Raw genomic sequence first — 20,664 nt, forward strand, 5'->3', positions numbered from 1 at the left:
GTAGCATGCCTTCTTCCTTTCCTCTTGATATTCTTACAGAAAATTATTCTGTGTGTTTTTGTGCATGAATGTGTATGCATTTTGTGTGTGAAACTAACCTTATAAAAATGGTATTGTTTCTAGTAATGTTCATAAACTGAAAAGTGGGATACTTTCTGCCTAACTGGGCAGAAATCCCATCCTAAATGGGATAATTTTGCTTCACTTGCACCAGTCTTCCTTCTTTGCCTCAGTCTTTGATAACAAAACCAGTTGTCCTCAGGATATACAGCTTCCAGAGCTGAAAGTTAGGGCACCTGAGTGAAACCCCCATAATCCAGGAGCAAATGGTTAGTGACCTTCTATAGCCAGTTAGACACCCACAAGACTATGGGCTCAAATGGGATGCACCTGAGGAAGCTAGTGAAAGAGCTTGCCAAGCCCCTTTCAATCATTTACCAGCAGTCCTGGTTAACCTGAGAAGGCCCAGTTGACTGGAAATTAGCAAATTTAATGCGCATTTACTAGAAGGGTCCGAAGGATGACCCATGGAAGTACAGGCTGGTCAGCCTGACCTTGGTTCTGGGGAAAGTTATGGAGCAGATCATCCTGAGTGCCATCACATGCCATGTGCAGAACAACTGGGAAATCAGGCCCACCCAACATGGGTTTAGAAAGGCAGATCCTTCTTGACCAATCTGTTCTCCTTCTATCCCAGAGTAACCCACTTAGTGGATGAGGGAAAGGCTTTGTATCTTGTCTATATAGACTTCAGTAAACTGTCTAACACTCTTTCCCACAACATTCTCCTGGGGTAACTGGCTGTTCGTGGCTTGGATGGGTGCAGTCTTTGCTGGGTTAAAAAAAGACTGGATGGCTGGTCCCAGCGAGTAGTGGTGAATGGAACTAAACCCAGTTCACAGCCAGTCACTGGTGGTGTCTCTTAGGGCTCGGTATTGGGGCCACTCCTGTTTAGTGTCTTTATCTATGATTTGGACAAGGGAAACGAGTGCATCCTCAGTAAGTTCTCAGATGATCCTAGGTTGAGTGGGAGTGTTAAACTCCTGGAGGGTAGGAAGGCTCTGAGAGGTATTTGGAGAGGCTGGATTGGCTGAGGACAGTTGTATGAGGATTGATAAGGCCAAGTGTTGGGTCCTGCACCTGGATCACAACAACAGCCTTGGGGAAGAGTGGCTTGAGAGCTGCTGAGCAGAAAGGGAATTGGGGGTGCTGGTTGACAGCCAGCTGGACATGAGCCAGCAGTGTGCCCAGGTGGCCAAGGACAGTGGCATCCTGGCTATATCAGAAATAGTGGGGTCAGCAAGACAAGCAAAGTGATTGTCTCTCTCTGTACTTGGCACTGGTGAGGCTGCACCTTGAATCCTGTGTTCAGTTTTGGGCTCCTGACTTCAAAAAGGACACTGAGGTGCTGGACTGTGTCCACAGCAAGGCAATGAAGCTGGTGAAGAGTCTAGAAAACATGTCCTATGAGGAGCAGCTGATGGAGCTGGGATTGTTTAATCTGGAGAAGAGGAGACTGAGGGGAGACCTTATTGCTCTGTACAACTAACCGAAAGGAAGTTGTTTTGAGGTGGGAGTCAGTCTCTGCTGTCACGTCCCAGGTGAAAGGATGAGAGAAAATGGCCTTAAGTTGCACCAGGAGAGGTTCAGACTAAATTAAAAAAACAAACAAACACTAGAAGAGTGGTTAGGCATTGGAATAAGGTTAGGCATTGCCCAGGGAGGTCTTGGAGTCATTGTCTTTGGAAGTGTTCAAGAGGTGGCTATGGGGATATGGTTTAGGGGTGATTATGGTGATGCTAGGCTGTTGGTTGGACCAGGTGATCTTGAAGGTCTCTTTTGACCTTGTGTGATTCTGTGTAATACTGTCTTTGCAAAACAATTTTGTTTGTGAGACTTCTGTTTAAGGACTTATTGTGTACAGTGGTCATACATAATTTATTACTTATGTAAACTTTTTCTGTGAGACCTCTTTACTAAGAAATTATTAAAAATGATCATCATTTAACTGGTGAAACTCAATAACTTTTAATAACCAAAACATTTTACAAATGTGAGTTTATTCTGACTTATCATCTTAAAATTACTTGTTTATAATATTTATCTTGGCTTGTTAATGCACTTGTCATTATGTGCTATTTATGTCTTTGCACTGGTTGGCAAAGGCTGCAGGTCTGTTACAGTTCAGACAGTGGATCTGAGTGATCTGATTATTTTCTACGTGTTAGCCAGTGATTTATTTCTGTATGGATTCAAGATCCTTAAAATCTAATATCTTACTTGTGCAAGAATCAGAAATACACACTTTATGTATGTATGCTTCTGTTAAGGTACAGGGGGAAAATAAAATACACCACATGAGTGGATTTAATACTCACAAAACTAACTTTTGTTGTTCTTACTTCCTAGATAAAGGAATAACAAATTCAGTTCCAGGTCAATAATAAATGTTTCCCCTTTCCTGTCCTTTCGCCCTATTCAAAAAGCCCTGCTGTAATTAGTGCAGATACATACTATTTAGTAAGTCATATTTTTGACTGTTGTATATTATCTCTACTACATCAGCTGAGGATTTCAACCTTCCTTCATGTTGTCATTTTTTGTTCTCTCCATGCTGGTAATGTATTCGTTGTTGTTTATTAGTTATTCTCATTTTCTTTTCTTGTTTTGTTTCTTCTTTTTTCATTTGCTGTTTCTCCAGACAATTTTTTTTCTGTGTCCGTCTTTTATCATCTGAATCGCTGTCTTTCCTTCCACCTTGTCAATTTTCTTAGCACTTTATTCCACACTTCTTAAAATGTCATTACAAACTTCAGCAGTGTGGGCATCAAGGAAGTAAGACCTGTTGTTTCTCCCTGAGCACAGGTTAAATCCTCAGTTGGAAAAATCTGATTTGTGCTGCATGGTCAGAAAGTATGCCAAAGTCAGAAAGGGAGACAGCAAGAGGGAGCAGATAGTTCAAATCAATCACCTGCTGCTGACTTCAATTGTTAACGACAGCAGCAGAAATCAGAAGGGAAGGTGGTTCTTGACGAGGAATTTCAGGTGACCCATAGCTGGCTGACCACTCTGAGTGTCAGGGAGCAGCTGAAGCAGGGCTGCCCCCTGAGGGAGGATGACCCAGCAGCTGTGGGCACTGCAGTGCTAGCAAGGCAATACTCTAAACTCTTAAAGCACCACATAGAGGGTGGGTTGAGAACAGGGACAGGACCCTGCCATGACCCAATGTCATAAGGCCAGGCAAGGTGAGGAGTCAGGTCCAGGGTCGACCTGGGGACCCAGTGGGGGCAAGATCCAGGCTGGGCATGGGGATGGGCACAGGGCTTCCCCCAGCATAGCTCAGACAGGGACTGATGGCCCTGGTGGTGTCCTCGGGGACACAACACTTAGATCTGGTAATGACTTCTTCAGAAATGGCACTCAAATTGCAAGTCCTAGTGAAAATGTCAGTAGAAATTTTGGTCCACCACAAATAATACGTGTGTGATATTTTTCTGGTTTCTCATGTTCAGGTGTTCAAAAATTTTATGGTAAGAGTGCTAAAATGAAGTCATTGAAGAATTCCAGGAGTTTTGAGAGTTTGAAATATCTTTCAAAATACTTCCCTTGTCAGAGTCCTGACTGAAAACAGGACCTGGTAGTTCAGTTATATGAGTTTGATGTATAAAGGTGTGTTCATCCTACCAAATATAAGGCATCAGTACTGTTTTCCCATAATACGGATTTTTTTACCTGTGCAGTTGTTGTCTGTGGTTTCAGTTGAATAGTGGGTGAAAAGGAACTTCCTCCTTTCTTTGGGCAGGTATAAGAATTTTGATGTGTGTTTATTTGTACTACTTGTAGTGGTTAGCATATACATGTAAGTGACTTGTATTTCATTAAAAATTAACAGAATTATTGTAGGAATTGCCTTCTGTCTAAAAATAAAAGTGGAAGAATACAAGAAGCTAATGTTATGTAATTGTAACACTATGTAGGTCAAAATCTGACTTTCAAGAGATTGTATCACACTTTTTTCTTTTTCTTTTTCATTGTTCTGTTTGTCAGACATAGAACAAAGAAAACAAATACAAAACCAAATAAATTTGTATCTGATTTTGACTGACTGTTCACATAATTGATTTGAACTAATGTAATGCTATTCCATTAATTGGAATTTCTGAATTAGATGAACGTAAATTAGGATGTCATACAGAAAAGAAGTCATGTGAAAAACACTCTATAGAAGTCATATCATAACAAAGAGAGATTATCCAATACAGGAGAAAAAACCAATGAATGGTTCCTGGGGAGGGCAAATATGCTCAAAAAGGAGATTCCATTTATTTAGGGCAGAAAATACCCTTAAGCTAACACTTAAATGTGATACCCTTCCTGAAAGCAGCAATGTTTGGCCTGTGGTTTGGTTTGGAAGCATATATAAAAGCACAAATGTTTGATTTGTGGTATAACCTCTCACGAGCTTATGTCTTCTGTTTCAGCTCTCTTACCTTACCTGTCTTTGGAAATGCATAACTATGATGTCTAAAATTCATAAAACTTTTATGGGCCTTGACGTGGAAGTAGTGTGTGAATATATTTTTTTTAACTTTTATTTTAGATTTATGCCTATATAAATTTCTCTCTTGATTAAAATTGCTTATTTTCTTTTGGCCACAGGCTGACTGAGTGGGCTGGACTTCACCAGAAGGAGCAATTTCACTGGGCAAGTGGAATAACTGCAGATCTCTCACCACGCTACTTGCTGGGAAGTGCTATGTGTTGCCAGGATTAAGTCAACGCTAGAGTCTGGGATGGGCCTTAGGGGCAAACACTCCCTTGTTTCTTCTGATGCTGGGATTTGTTTACAGCCAGTCAGCTGAGGCACCTACTCACATCAGCTTTTGTTTTTTTGTTGCCTGAACAAGGTTACATTTTCCCTTGCTTCATCTCCTTTTGACGACTTTTTTTATTAGTTTGCATTTTCCTTGACTGATTAATTTTCTGCTGGCTGTGGAAACAAAAAGAGCCCTGCTGATGTTGATTTAAATAATGTCGAAACCAATGGGACTCCTATGGCTGCCTTTGATCTTCACCCCAATGTGTGTCATGTTGAATTCTAACTTCCTCCTGTGGATAACTGCACTGGCTATAAGATTTACTCTCATTGATGGCCAAGCACAATACCCAGTTGTTACTACGAATTATGGCAAAATACGTGGTTTAAGAACACCTTTGCCTAATGAGATCCTTGGTCCAGTGGAGCAGTACCTGGGTGTTCCTTATGCCTCTCCTCCGACTGGAGAAAGGCGATTTCAGCCCCCGGAGCCACCGTCGTCTTGGACAGGTGTCCGCAACGCCACACAGTTTGCTGCTGTCTGCCCTCAGTACCTGGATGAGAGGTCACTGCTCAACGATATGCTGCCAGTCTGGTTTACAGCCAATCTGGATACTGTGGTGACATATGTTCAAGATCAAAATGAAGACTGTCTGTATTTGAATATCTATGTGCCCACAGAGGATGGTAAGTAACCTGAGGACCACACTGCAGCACGCTTACAAGTTCTATACATCGGTCTTTAAAGCATCTTGCTGAGTTTCCTCCATGTTTTATCTGTAGAAATAGATAATGTTCTGAACATGCATTAAAAGTAATACTTTGCAGGTTGATTATGCTTGCAAGAATCTCTCTTGTTTCAGTGCAACACCAATCCACAGTTTCATTTGCGGGCAGGGGCCAGGGTGTGTAAGCCAGCCTTAAGTTTATATCTAAAATACAGCTGAGTATCATTCACAAGAGAGGAAAGGGGAAATAAACGTTAACATGAAGTAACATATTTATTTTTCCGTGCATGAATGGTACAAATATAGTGTTATGTACTAATTTTTTAAGGAGAATTTCCCTAATTTTTTTTTCCTTTAGTTTTATTATAAAACCTCCGGACCTGCTATTAAGTCTGCTTGATTTTAATGGATAATAGAAAATTGTTATAGTAATTCAGTCAGCAGGGCTTTTTTTTAGAATTTTTTATCTATGAAACATTTCACTCCAACTTATTTTTTTTTAATTCACTAAATTTAAAATGAAGTAAACATGATTTTATTATGCAGAGCTGAACAGGTAGCCTTAAACTTTTGTCTGTTTTATGCAATCCTTTCTCAAGAGGGCTACTTTAATCCGCTTTCAGTAGACAAAAAGGATGAACACAATTGGTAACACAGAACTCTTTGAACATTTACATGATCTCAATCTTCAGAATTGTAGCTTTATGGCATGATGAATGTATCTTTGGTTGTTCTGAATAGTATTGCTTTCTACAGGCAAGAAGACCTGTTTTCATCAGGTCCCAAATGAGTTAAGCCTATTCTATATCACAAGGAAATAAAAAATACTCCTGGCAGTTATATTTAATATTCTACTAAAAGTCAGTTCTTTCAGCTACTTAGAATGTAGTTACCGATGCATAACATGACAGATTTCTCCCAGATATGCAAATCCCTTCACTTTAGCTGAGTATTTAATTTACATAACCAAAGCATTGTTATTTCTCAGTAACCATACTCTAAATATGCAAATTTTGTATTTTGATTATTATAATCCTTCTGCCTTGATTGGCTTCTTTACTCAGAATTTCCAAGCTGTGTGCCAGCAATAAACATACCGCCTTCTTTTCCTGTTCTCATCAGCTGAAGCAAAAACTTGAAAGCTAAAAATAAAGGGGTAAGGTTTGGGAACACTCGGAGCTTTGCAAAAGTAAATACTACCAAGCTGCTTAAATGAAAAGTGAAAGAAAAGCTGTGTTTATGGGGGCTCTATGTGAACATGTGTGTGTGTGTTCATGTGTGTGTTGTGCGCATGTGCGCGTTGATGAAGGAGATCTTTTTGACCCAGTTCTTTCCCTCTTCCAGTCTCATTGCATTCCTTCTCACTCCTTGGATAATAACACAGATAATTCTTTTCCAAATTTGTTTATATTCTGGATTTTATCCTTCAGCTTTTAATTAGTCACCAGGGTAAGCTTGCCCTAAGAAAGCATTCTAGGTTAAGATTTTATTTGTTCTCACTGAAGGAATATGAGCTCTGCTAACTCAGTCTTATTTTAGAGTCCAGTTTTAATAAATGTGTACATTCCCCTCATCTAATAACAAGAATTTTCATTAATTAGTTAAGGAACACAGGAGACTAGACAGGGAAAAATATATATGAATGTCTAGGAAAAGAATGTTGGATATCAGATAGAAAATAAAATTTCATGATCTGAATGACTACCAACCTGTAACACTCTTGCTTCTATTTTTTTTTAATATCCTCTTCAAACTATAAACCCATGCATAAAAGAGTATGTAGCTGAATAATGAGAGACAAGGTTTGATGTCAGTGATAAGCTGAAAGCAAGACTGCTCTTGACAAGCGTTTTTAACAGGTTCCATTGCAGAACAAGAAATTTAAAAATTCATAAATGGAGTGAGTACACAATGTTTTAATTGTATGCTGTATATTATGTCACTAGTTAAATATAACTCAGTGTGACTTTTTTGGTGAGGTAAATATGCAGTCATCTGCCCATAAAGATGCTTAAGGGGAACTGACCTACAAATTACATCTCCTAAGTTAGCATGTCTCCAAATCATACTAAACATAAATAGCCTTAAATTGTAGTCCATACAATCTGATTAAACACGTTATGCTTAATTATATGAGTCTTAGTTGGCAAAAATAAGTTATGTTGTTATGGAGACAGACCATGAAATTAGTTTTTGAAGCAGGAACTCAAAGTGAGTGACTTTGAATTATATTCATATTTTTAATTCTTTCTCAAATACAGATTGATTTAAAAGAGGTTTGAAACTGTTTTGTGTCTAGAAGAAAAGGTGGCTAGAATCATCCAAACCTAAGTAATTTTCTGATTGTGGAACTTAATCTGAATCATATTATGTGCGCTTTTTTTTTTTAACTTTGGTGAAAAGAACAGATAAACAACTCTAATGAATTAACTATGGTCATATGCAGTGCTTGCTTCAAGTCAGTTCTGGTGAATAACTAATCAAAATGCAGCTAAGGTTTGGGGGTTTTTTTGATTGTTTTTTTTTGGTTGGGTTTTTTTGTCACTATATAGCATGACCTGATTCTTATCACTTGTGTGGTTTGGTCAAAGAGAACCAGATTTTGATCATGTACTTTCAATAAAGAAGTGAAGAAGAAATGCACACATGCCTTCATCTGATTTCAGAATTGCTTCACTGGAATCCTGCCACTATAAACTAATGGAAATAAAGAGTAGAATTCAATCTTTTTAGCTAGGTGATAAGTTTAGTTATTTATAATAAAATAGTTTGAAATGTTGCTGCTTTTTTCTAAAAAAATACAGTGAAATTAAATGACTTCTTTAAAATAGTTCTAGCTTCTAGGTAAAGAAATTAAAAAGCCCTGTTACACAGTCTGCATCTGTATTAATAATTTCCTTTCTTTTGACCCATAGGATTCTTCATTTCAAATGTCAAATATCAGCAGAATCCTGTCAGAATTTTCCGTGTCGAAGTGTTCTTACAAAACAAAAAATATCTTTGTTTTTAGGGGCTTTTATTTTTTCATTTTTGGTGAAAATATTCTTTATGATAGAAGTCAATACACACACCTAACAGAATATTTCTGTAATTGTTCCCATATAGATTTTTATTCTTTTGCTGTTTTTCACTGGATAAATGTTTTTCGATGACACTTTCCTTAGAGTAACCCTTGTATTTCAGACCATCTAAGGTACCTGTAGAATTTCAATGTTTGTTTTCCTTTGCCTTTGCAAGGGAAAGAATTGCAACCACTATAATCAACTGAGATTTGTATAAGTATAAAAAACAATGCAGTTATTTTGAAGATACATAGTACAAGCAATCAAAATAAAATCTAGGAAACTTCTTTCATTTTGTATGTCAAACGTGTAGTAATAAGAAATTACTAAGAACTGAAGCAAAAAAAAAATTATAGTGAAATTGTCATTTTATCCAATTTCTTTCTAAACATTTGGCTTGATCTTCAGAATCATTTCTGTGGATATATATTGTCTTGTCTGCTTTTTCAGTTACTATAAACTGTAATTTTCCACAAGAATACTTGAATGTCAGTTTTGAGGAGGTCATCTAGGGAAATGATATTGAGGACAGTCTGTTTATTATAACTTCAGTCTGAATATGGGTTTATCTACAGTGGAAATGCTAGATTGAAGAGGACACAGACTGTTAATCGGCTGTGCTTAATCCCTGGCCTTTATCATTTGAATCTGTGGATTCTGAAGGAGATTGCTAACTCCTATCATAACTAGAGGAAAAAAAAAAAACAGAAAAAGCTCATAAAAGACCCTTAATTTGTATTTCTTTCATGATAAACTTCAAAATCGCATTAATAGCAAAGCAAAATTAAAAAAACAACAACAAACCAAAACAACAAGGAACAAAACCCAACATGAACAAATCTTTTTATGTTTATTTGTTTGTTTAAAAACCTGCTCTGTTCAGATCAAAGCAGAAAATAAAAAAAAGGTGGCTTCTTGTTGTCTTTGCTTGATCAATAGTAAGCATATATACTTTACTTATTTTGGCATATGAATAGAGGGTACGTTTCACACCAGTGTGAAGCTACTTATCCTCTGTCTATCTGTTAGGGATTAACTAATGAAGTATTTAGCATCTTCAGAGGTTTGCTGGCTAAAAATCCTCTGTGATCTCTTGTTTCATTAACATCAGAATAAGTACAGCTGAAGTTACAACAAAAGGTGGTAGAACATGACAGTTAGTAACGTTGAATGGGTAGGTCATAATTTTTTCATTAGATTAGGGAAACAGAGACTATTGTCCAGGATTAGTGATATATTTAACTGTGGACTACCAGGAAGAAAAAGTCTTGTGCAAGAGCAGAGATCAACAGTGTTCCTTCTCTGGGAGATGATGTAAAGGAAACGTAGCTGCAACTTTAGACTCTGTGTCTATTTGACTACGAAATAACAAAATGAAAAATTTAAGCAAAGCTGATCAAGAACATGAGTCTTAAACTGTGTCACTTTTATATATTATGAAATATTAAATGTCTGCTTAATATATAAACAAGTGTTTGCAGCCACTTTCTTGTAATTGCTGTTGAATTGCAATGTCTTAAACTTGGGAAAAGTATTTTTATCAAAATTATGCTAATAAAATGTAAATTATGAATATTTGATTTTTTCCCTTTTTCTTGGGGCGGAAGAAAAGTTTGTGTAAAGATTAGTGTCATCATTGCAGCTGTTTAATCCCATACAAAAAAAAGTAAGCTAATCAATGACTTCTTTATTAATATGAAAAATAAGGCTCCATACCTAAAAATAGTAATATAGAGAACAAGATAGATACAATATTGTACAACATTATTTTTGTTGAATTATTAGGAGTTGATAATAATAATCGTACCTTTTCATTTCCAAATAACCTCAAAGTTCTAGACAATACATTCTTCTAAACTGTATGTAGTTTTAAGTTTCAGTAGATGCATATGTGACATTGAGCAGGTAATCTTAAAATTGTAATTGTTCTGTTACCTCTTCACTACGTTTTTTAAATTTAAGTAGCCACTTAAGAAATCAAACAAGGATTCATGTGTACAACTTCAAGGAATTAAGAATCCAGTATCTCTTGTCTACGTGTTTACAATTTTGATTCTTCCTCAAAATCTTTATTGCACATTTTTTAGAAGTGAAATATAATTTCTGTAATAGGTATAGGAGCACAGAGTTTTAGTTATGTTTTCTGATGTAGTTTTAAAAGCAAATTAAATAAGTTAATTACTTTTAAAAATATCGTAAACCTGCTTTAAAACATATTTTGTATTTTATTTAATAGATGATAAAGTTTAAACAATTTCATATTGCAAATAATGTTGTTCTGAAATGAACTTTTATAACAAAAGTTTGTTCTCAGTTTCAGTATTATCACAGACTTTCTCAATGACTGGTTTATTTTTAGCTCCCACCCTTTCAGTCAATTCTTTGTTTACTTTGGAAAAATAAAAAATTAATTACTAAAACTTTCTTATTATTTAAATGCATTTCAGCTTATAAAAACATGTATAAAAATTACACACAATAAGACAAATCCTTTTGTAAAATGTTTGTATTGCTTTCCAGAGTGAGAAGGATTGATAGTAGGTAACAATTACAACATGAAACAGCGTTTTGTTGTCAGAATTATTATGTATAATCCCAGTTGAACATAAACATATACTTTTTAGTGTCAGAGAGGAAATTGCTCTCCATTGTGAAAGATAAACTCCCCATTGTGTCAGAGTGCCTCAAGCCAATTCTTTCACTGTTAGGGTCCAATATATCCCCTCCTCCTAATCCAGAAATATTGCAGCATCTGTGAGAAAGAAGAAGGCATATGTCTGCCTATCCTCTGCCTACCAGGATAAAGCTGTGGGTAATCCAGGCCCTTATTTTACATGCTTGCTTTTAACAGTCACAAATACCTTCTGACACCAAAGAACAGGACTCTAATCTAGATGAAATAAAGTTCTTAAATCCTTACAGATAAATTCAGATTTAGTTGCTAATTTCAAAATGCTGTCCTTCCCTCCAGGAGCTGCCCATTCCACAGGCACTTTACAAGATTGCACCCAAATGGCCTTTTCAGGAACTGATATGCAGTGAAGCCTAGTGAGAAGACTCAGCATTCAATATGACTTTATCTAATCCAACCAGGATTTTTGGCACTGTTTCCTAGAGACTCATCATTGCCTCATATTGAAAAACCTTCTAGAATCGGGGGGAATGTTCTTTAAAACACGATGAATTAATATTTTTTCTGCAAAGGCAAATTAATGTTATCCTTTTAAGTCAAAGAGCAGTGTTTTTGGAATTGTAGAGACTGTGCCATTTGGCTCAGTGACGCAAAAGAAAAAGTCTTTAGTCATGTGGGTCATGAGACAGATCAGATAAGCAATTTTACTTCCTTCTACCCATTGACTCCCACTTGTCTATTCAGGGCACTTTTTGTTTTGGTTTGGATTTTTTCCTGTTTGTTGCTTGTGGTTTTTTCTGTTTTGTTTTTTATTCGTTTTTAAATGGAGCTTTCCTCTTCCCTCCTGCAAAATATGTCTTTGTATGCGACTGGTTTTCACTTTGCATCTTCTTACTTTCTGGCATAACACAAATCGACATGACACCTGCTAATATTGAGACAGTGCCTCTGTCCTAGGGCAGTGCAGTGGGTCCTTGGCAGGCTTCTGAGTGAGGAATAGTGTGGAATACGCGCAGTTGGATCTTATCAGTGTCTTGCTATACCATTTGTATTAGCTTTGATTTCCTATAAAGGCTTGTGATCTCATTGGTCTTCCTTCAGGTATTTTTTGCATAGATCAGAAGGTTTTGAAAGTTTTTTGTATCTGTTGATTCAAATTTGGTTGCGTCCCCCTTACCTTGCATGTTAATTGCAGGTTCAGACAAAACTGACACGTGCTGAATGTCTCAGCTAAATCACAGTTTGCATCTGTGAAAACACTTCCAGGAATTGTCACCACATCAATGTGATAGCCATAGGTAGTGTGTGAACCAAAAATTTACAGTTGTCTTCTACAAATATTTAGGCATTTACAAAATAAGTTAACACGAATTTGAAATAAAGCAACTGCTCATTTGCTTATCGAAATTCCTGACAAAATTGTGGACAGATGAAATGAAGACAAAAAGCTTTCCTGAACTTAATACCTTTTTGCACAATACTTTGGTTTACCATCCTTTTTAGAGGGAAATAATATATCTGACCTTTATGTCAGTGCTTCTTGTTTATGATTCCAGATAAAATTCTCAGAATGGCATATAATCAATTATGTATGCTCACATTTTGTGATAGTATTAGTTGAATGTATTAGTTGTAATCCAAACAGGACAAAGGCAAAAAGGGAGAAAAGAAAGTCAATGATAGCAAATTTCATTTGTGTTTGTGATATTATCATTGTCTCAGGGAATATGGATGAATTTATATTCTTGGGGTTGAGGGCTTTCTTAATCTGGACATTGTTCATGATGCCCAAAGAGACAAACAATAAGAAATAATTATTATGAAACCGTGAAAATGAGCTAATGCAAATAGCTATCTGATGCTGATGTGTTAAAAATCCATTACAGAAATGTTATAATAAAAGGAAATTTTTTCTTTTACAGTTCTTGCTGTAGGCAAACTTGTAGTGAAGAGTAAATTTGCTTGTGATGCTAAGCCAAATTCCTACACTATATATAGGGAATTTTAGTTACAAATGGAGTTGCTGGTGCCTTGTTTCAAAATGCTTATTATTACTGGGTTGATGTTAAATGGATTTTTAATTGACAGGGTGTGACATATTTAATCTAATGGAGAGAAATTACTTTGTGCTGAATCAAATGACTATCCAATTAGTCACTGGTAATGTTTACAAGCCATCATAGCTGGAAATCATGAATACATTGTCTGTTTTATTAGATATGCAGTAGGGCAAATGAAAACCCAATCCAAATATATACATTTCATCTTCTTGCAAATAAATTAGAATCAAATTATCTTTTTATGTGGTATTTTTAGTGTGTCTAGGAAATTTCAAAAAATCATTCTGCATTTGTAATACTGCCCCCATGGCTGTGCTTTGGCTGGCTCTTCATGCTTAATTCAGACAGCAGAGGGAGCACAAGCTACCAGCAAACTCATTTTTTCTGTCCCTGGGCATCACTGAGAGAGACACAACTAATTCTAGTGAGTGCAGTAGTAAAACATGCAAACAGGTGCTAGTTTTTGCCCTTTAAACAGGTAGGAAGGGATAAGATTCCATCTTTGTCAGGGTTAAAGTTAATAAAGTTGCCAGCGTTGATTCTATTTTGTGGACTGATGAATTTATATAAGGGATAGAACCTATCCAAGCAAAACATGCACTCACACTGACAAATTTGCACAAAACTAATATTCTATTATAAAATAATACAGTGTTAGATGATAATCATACTGGCAATGCACGAGTTTGTAATTGAATAGTTCTTGCTTTGAAAGTCTTGCAAGGCATTAAATGTCAGAATTGATTCCAAAGTAGAAAATTTGATATGTTCAGTTTTGGTGAGTTAGTAGAAACATTCCAACATAAAAAAAAGGAATGATTCTGACCTTCCATTTCATAACCAAAATGTAGACAAAGGCAGATTTTTTAAAATTATTGCCATTACCTTTCCATTTTTTGTATTATACTTATAGAGCTGAATAAAGTGCCAAATGTGTTTTCTGTCCTTTTATTTCACTGAGACAAAAATGTTAAGCATGCTGAAGTTTCATTCTCACTTAAAGGATTTTTAAAGTTTTCACTGTCACCTTGTTGGAATTAACAGTATAACTAAGCTATACTAAGTCATACAAAACGTGAAATTACACAAATTCTGTAGGGCTTCCCCTCCAAAATACATTGCTTTCAGGCATCATTTATCTGATTCAAAAAGATTGCTACTTTTATGGTCTTGAGTATTTGAGATTCTTTTGTCATCTACCTAAACCATTGACCTTGTTCTGCCTTCAGGGATTAGATGCAATAGGGTGAGTTGAAATGGATGTCTAGGGTGGGTCCTTGGGAGTTGGATCAAATCAGATGTTTACTGTGATGATGCCTAAAACTATCCCTGTGGATTGATTGCTATGCTTTGTCACTAACAATTACCTCAAAGTGTACTTAAGTCAAAAATGACACAATAATTGTACAGAAGGAGCAGCTCAGTATTTCACTGGGAATACTTTAGTGCAAACAGATTGATGAAACAACTGAATACAAATAAAGGCAGTAATGTGAACTTAAAGAATGGGAAAAGTTTCTAAAAGTCATACTATATGGTGTATTCTTTATTTTCATTATCAGAGAGTTATCTATAATGCCTTCAATGTTATTCCCATAACTAAACTGTAGTACATGGATTAAATAGGTAAATTTTTATTCTTAACTGTAGTCATTTTCACAATAAAATGCTGAGGGATGCTCAAGCCTTTTTTCTTCTCTATTCAGTTTCACTGCTCCTCGCAATGACTTTTTGTTACTACTTTGACCACTATCGTTTTATAAGTGAATACCTTTGTTTGTTGTAAAAAGTAATACTATAAAGTAAATTCAGTTTCAGTTTCCAAAAATGGTGTTATCCACATATTCGTCCTTATCTTTTCCTTACCAAAGTTACACACAAGAAGCAACAATAGGTGAGAAATCACCAGCTATGGCTGTTAAATAAGTTTGGGAAGGGTAGTTATGTGTATATATTAGCTAATACATATTAGCTATGCAGTGGGTGTGAAAAGATCAGGTGAAGAGGGAAACCTGATTCTCTTTCATGTATTAGTCCTTCTGTACTGGATTTCAGTGGGCTACTCAGCTACACTTGGCAAGCTGCATTTGGACTGTAGGCTGGTACATGAGGATCCTAATGCACTATACTGTGATAAGGTAGGGTTTTACTTAATTTAGTTGTCGTTGTTTGCTATTGTTTTCATTTTTCATTTTTAGCTGAGCTATTCTTCCTTGAATTTTAGTTGTCCTCATGATTGCTCACACTGCACCCCATTGTATAAACGTGCCCAGAAAGTATTTGAGATATTGCAAGAGTCAAGAGGGAGGATGATGTTCGGATATTGAGTTTGGGGCATTTTGTTGAAATAAATGTCGGTTCTCTAAAAGCCTCAGCATGAAGGAAGGCAGTAAAAGATCTCCATGATGTAAAATCTATCCTTCTTTAGTTCAAGCAGTAATTTTCAGCTTTTAGCAGCTTTGCAAATGTAGCCTGTAATAATTAAGCTGATTTTCTATTAATCTTAAATAAAGGAAGAAGCTAATAAGTAATTATAAGTTTAGAAGGTACCAGCACATATCAGGTTTTTAAAATATTATGAAATTAATAGTTTATTCCATTTGTGGGTGCTACTTCCAGGTATGTTGTTTCTTAATACTGTATCAAATTTCTAAATGCTTGTATCAAATTCTTGTATCAAATTTCTTATGCTTGTTTTGCATAAGTAATACAGTAAATCAGGATGGCTTAGTGTTGGGATTATTGACTTCTTTCAAATTCCAATTAAATAGCCTTTGGATTTTGCTTGTCTTCTTTCTTGTGATATGTTTCCTACTTTGCCTCAACACAGATAAGATAGACACCTAAAACCAGATTATAAACCAGGTATTTCTACACTATAAGTAGAACTAGTTTAAACGTGTTTTTCTTCATGGGGTACTAAGTGAATGTGTTATTTTTAGCATGAGTAAATTTTATTTTTTTTCTGTTTTGTGACTTTCCTATTTCAGTCACAGGCATTAATTTGAACTACAAACACCTACTACTTTACCTGCCAATTACTCCATTTCTTGTACAGATCTATTACGGATTTCTTGTTTAATACAGAGATGTGAAGTAAAGTGGCCTGGATTTTTGTTCCTTTAAAAAAGAAACTAAAACAATCTACAAAAACCATAGCATTGCTTAGGTACATTGGGACTGAGGAGGTCTGAGGGCATTTCCAACAGAGAGAGATGTGAGATTGACTCTCTTCTGCCTTTGTGTCTTGGTCATTCATTTAGAAAATAAGTACCATACTGTTTTTCTCTGATTAGGGTTAGAAAAAATTGCAAGAAGGAAATGCCTCTGGGTGACAAAAGACTCAAGTTTATGTATATGCTTACAACCTAAGAGACTATTTGTACTTTTTTCTGGGCTCTATCTTATTCCCCTCGGTGATCCATTTACTTGCAGCACTTTGCATATCATTGCACTGTACTGTAACCTCCAAGCAAACCTCTGGAAGGTACAAAGGGCAATGGGGTTGGGTGCCATTTTAAAATGATGAATTTAAAGATTTGGATGAAGAGATTTAAAATTACAGCATCGAGAAACTGATCTTGTTTATTGATAGAAGACTGAAACCTTGCTATCAAAGTTTGCATTTAATTCTTTACTCTCTATCTTCATAGAGTAGTCAGAAATGAGACAGCAGATAGAATTTTCCAAGAGATAAAAGACATACAGAAAATAAGATTTATGCCAGAAGAAGATCCCAATGTATTTAAATTCTGAAAGATAGGGAAGACTTTGTGATTGGGTAAGGCATATAAGCTGCCAGTGTAAAGTATTTAAGCTGAGAAGGGATCAGATAAATTACTGATGAATGAAAAATTGTTGTTCCTACTATGTGATGCATAGTTAATAGATTTCTCTCATAAAGTTTACTGAAAACATGAAGTCAGAAATAGATTTTGAAAGCAAGTATATTCTTTCCATATACAACAAATGGCTTGAAATGTTTCTGTGAGTCCTTTGATTTTCTTAATTTCTCAGCTAATAAAGAAATTACTCCTAAGTACAATAAAACATGTTTGCTGTAGTATATCTGCCAGCTGGCTATGACCTAGCTGGCAAAACCCTTGTAGACCATTCTGAAATGAATAGTTTGTGTGACCTATAAACATCCTCCTGAGAATGGACCTAATGGGTTATATACTTTTACGTTGGATCCAGCACTTCAGGAATGCCAGATGCATTCTTTGTGCACAGGACTTGTTTAGCACCCTTTTCAATCAACTAAGACTGTGTAGATCAAAGACCCTAACCCATGTAGACTATTTTCACTTTCTGGTGGCGGCTAAACCATCCTTCAGGGAGCAACCAATTGCTTTTAATTTCAGAGTTTAATTTTTCAAAGACATTTTATTTTACATGCAGCACGATTACTTTGTGTAGAACTAGAAAATACTGGGTTTATACATAACACAGGAGGTGGTTTTTAAAAATACCACACCTTTCCCCAGTTTCCATTACCTTAATACAGTGCTTGTGTATTCCCTGGGTTGCTTCCTCTGATCATTTAGCTGTAACCTTGCCTTTAATCTGGTCTTAATTTCAAAGTCTAAATTGTTCCATGGTGAATGTGTTACCTTGCTACTGGCAGGTGCCTTTCTCCGTCTTCCCCACAACTTAGAATGACTGAAAAGATTTCAAACACAATTGGGCTAGAGCAGTATAAGAGACAGCTACATGAGTTGACTGTGCCCTTTCTTAGTCTATAGATGTCCTGGCTTTTAACCTGGATATAAAAAAACATAATTAGAGGATGCTTAAACTGACGCATTTTATCCAAGTTTATTGTGAGTTTAAGGTACACACACTGTGAACAGCCACAGTTTATCTAATGTGTTGTAATGGTTATGATTCATACCCTGAGAATTTAAACCTGTTAGCTTTAGTAATCAAGATGACATATGAATATGTAATTGTTAATGTTATCTTTGCCATATCTGAAGACAATGTGAATTTAAGCTGAAACAGAATAAAGCAGCAAGGGACAGCACCTTGTATGTTCACCACTATAATGCAAGGGTGAATCTTCCCACCCACACATGAAATACTGATCAGGTGAATGACAAGATTTTCTAGGATTGTTTTTAATGAATAATATGATTTTGGTCATTTGGAAACCACAGATAGATTGTACCTATGATTTGCTATATTTTTTGTGGAAATTTTAACCCAGCATTTATTAACATTTTTATTTTAGCAACACAAAGCATGACATACTCCTGCAGTCTTAATGCCACTCATATGGAGCCTGTGATAATTCCTGAAGTTTATAAAGAAATAGTTTTAAGAGCTTTGTATCATCATCGTCATGGCTAGGCTTCGGAAACGAAGATTTGAGAAGGATTCTATCCATGCTTGCTACAAGCACACTTATATGGCTAAAAAGGCCAATGCAAGACAGACAAGTCCAGTTGCAAAAGGCACAGCGGAAAGTTTCCTTAGGCGGTTTCTGCATTTACTTTTCTCCTCAAGAGTGATCCTGCGTGTGTTCTCGAAAGAAGCAGCAGCCTTATTGATAGTGTGTCTCCATGTCTCCCAGTTGGAGGCCAGAGTAGACCGGTTATGATGATCAATATGGCCAAGGCTGAGATGTTGTTTCAGGGAGTCCTTGTATCTCCTCTTCGGGGCTCCTCTCTTGTGGCAGCCAGCGGCAAGTTCACTATAGAGCACGATCTTAGGGAGGTGGTAGTCTTCCATCCTGGACACATGCCCTGCCCAACGCAGTTGTGTTCTCAGCAACATGGCCTCAACACTCGTAACCACTGCCTGTTCAAGAACAGACTAATGTGTCTCTTCTTGAGAGCTTTATATATTGTTTTCCAAAAATATATTGGCTTGCCTATAGCCTAGAAAGTATGTACACTCTCAGGAACTTTTCATGAACAATTAAAAAGCACTAACCTATTTGCCTGATAATTACTTTGAAAATTACTTTCATGTTTGATTGACATTTCCTGCAAAATTACCTGTATACACTGATAATTTGCATTACACTTCAGTACTCCCTGCTGCACAATAGGGTAGCATAGATAAACTCTCAGGTAAGAGAGATAAGGACAAAATCTACATTTTTGCTGAAAAGTTACATCTCATGGATAAAGTCACTGACTTATGAGTACAGGAAAAAAAAGTGTTCCTTTATTCTCTGAAGAAGGCTGTCAGTGCTTCAGCTTGGAGGAAAATATAAGGAAGCTGGTTGACTGCCCAGTTCTCTACCTAAAGGAAAACTTCTGTTGAGCACAGCAGTGCTTATGATTTTACAGGGGATTTGTAAGCTCTATTGGATGTATAAGCACTGTATTTGTTTTCTTAAGTCCAGCAGACAGTAAATTGAATCTTGTGCAGTCTACTGTCAGAACACCCATTAAAGGAATATCTGATAGCAGCCAAGTCACACAGTGTGCCCAAGTTAAATGCTTGGGATTAATGCCCTGGATGGAGAAAGATGCTTTGGGGAGCAATCCAAAGCTCTAGCAAAGTGAGGAAATGGTAACAGTTAGCAAATGGCCATAACAATACATTTCTCTAGTTTGGACCTCACTGAGCAGGGCTGATTTGCTAGACAAGGTTACTGAAGGAGGAAGCAGCAGTGACTGCAAAAAAAGCAATTTTCACCATCACTGGGAAGCCTGGCCTGAATTCCTACCAGAACAAAGAGTACAGAGAGCATCAGTAATCCTCTCTGGTGAGACTGGACCGTAGCAAAGTAGATCTAAGCTAGTAAAGAAAACCTACATTTTTCCAGAAATAACAGTACAGATACTAAAGGACAAATGGATAAAAACTGTTGTGATAGGATACAGACATTTCATTATGACTTTTCTCGCTTTTTTTTTCCTTACTAGTACAGCATCTTCACTATTTCTAAGCTATGCTAGTATATCTATCTCCTGTTTTCTCTGCAAGTAAGGTACTTTTCTGCACCAACTTATAGCTTTTTATTTTCTCCTTTTTGGACTTGTATTCACAGGTCTGAATAGGCCTATTTGGTAGTTTTTATTTCGTCTTTTAGTAAAGGCCAAAAGCAGTCCTTCGTTTAGCTGTAAGTGTATTCTTTTTATCTAGAAAAGTCATAATCTATACTATAATTATGTGAGATGTCTTCTTAGGGTTTTATGTGCACAGTGATTACTTTTGGAGCAAACTGTATGAGAGGACAGCATTGACTTGTAAAAAATTTGCATCATACTCCAAAAGTTTTAATACACTGCAGTCAGTGGAAACGCGTTCCACGCAATTTTTGTCTTACGTTAAATGTATTTGTTTCAAGAACAGTTAAAATTGGCTTTTGCATAAGCAAACACTTGGTATCTAATACATCCCAAGTGTG

At 36.3% G+C, this 20,664-nt stretch overlaps 1 protein-coding gene across 1 annotated transcript in view; it reads left to right on the top strand.

Moving 5' to 3' along the window:
• LOC108638659 (neuroligin-4, X-linked-like) overlaps positions 1-20,664 on the top strand; it is a 166,586-nt gene that overhangs the window by 49,947 nt on the left and 95,975 nt on the right. The window contains exon 3 of the mRNA XM_029964759.1: positions 4,660-5,503. Within this exon, the coding sequence (XP_029820619.1) occupies positions 5,032-5,503 (472 nt within the window). The 5' untranslated portion in view covers positions 4,660-5,031. The remainder of the gene's footprint in view (positions 1-4,659; positions 5,504-20,664) is intronic.

Source organism: Manacus vitellinus, unplaced genomic scaffold (genome assembly GCF_001715985.3).
Source record: "Manacus vitellinus isolate BGI_N305 unplaced genomic scaffold, ASM171598v3 scaffold_7_pilon, whole genome shotgun sequence".
In the NCBI taxonomy this organism is placed as follows: Eukaryota; Metazoa; Chordata; class Aves; order Passeriformes; family Pipridae; genus Manacus; species Manacus vitellinus.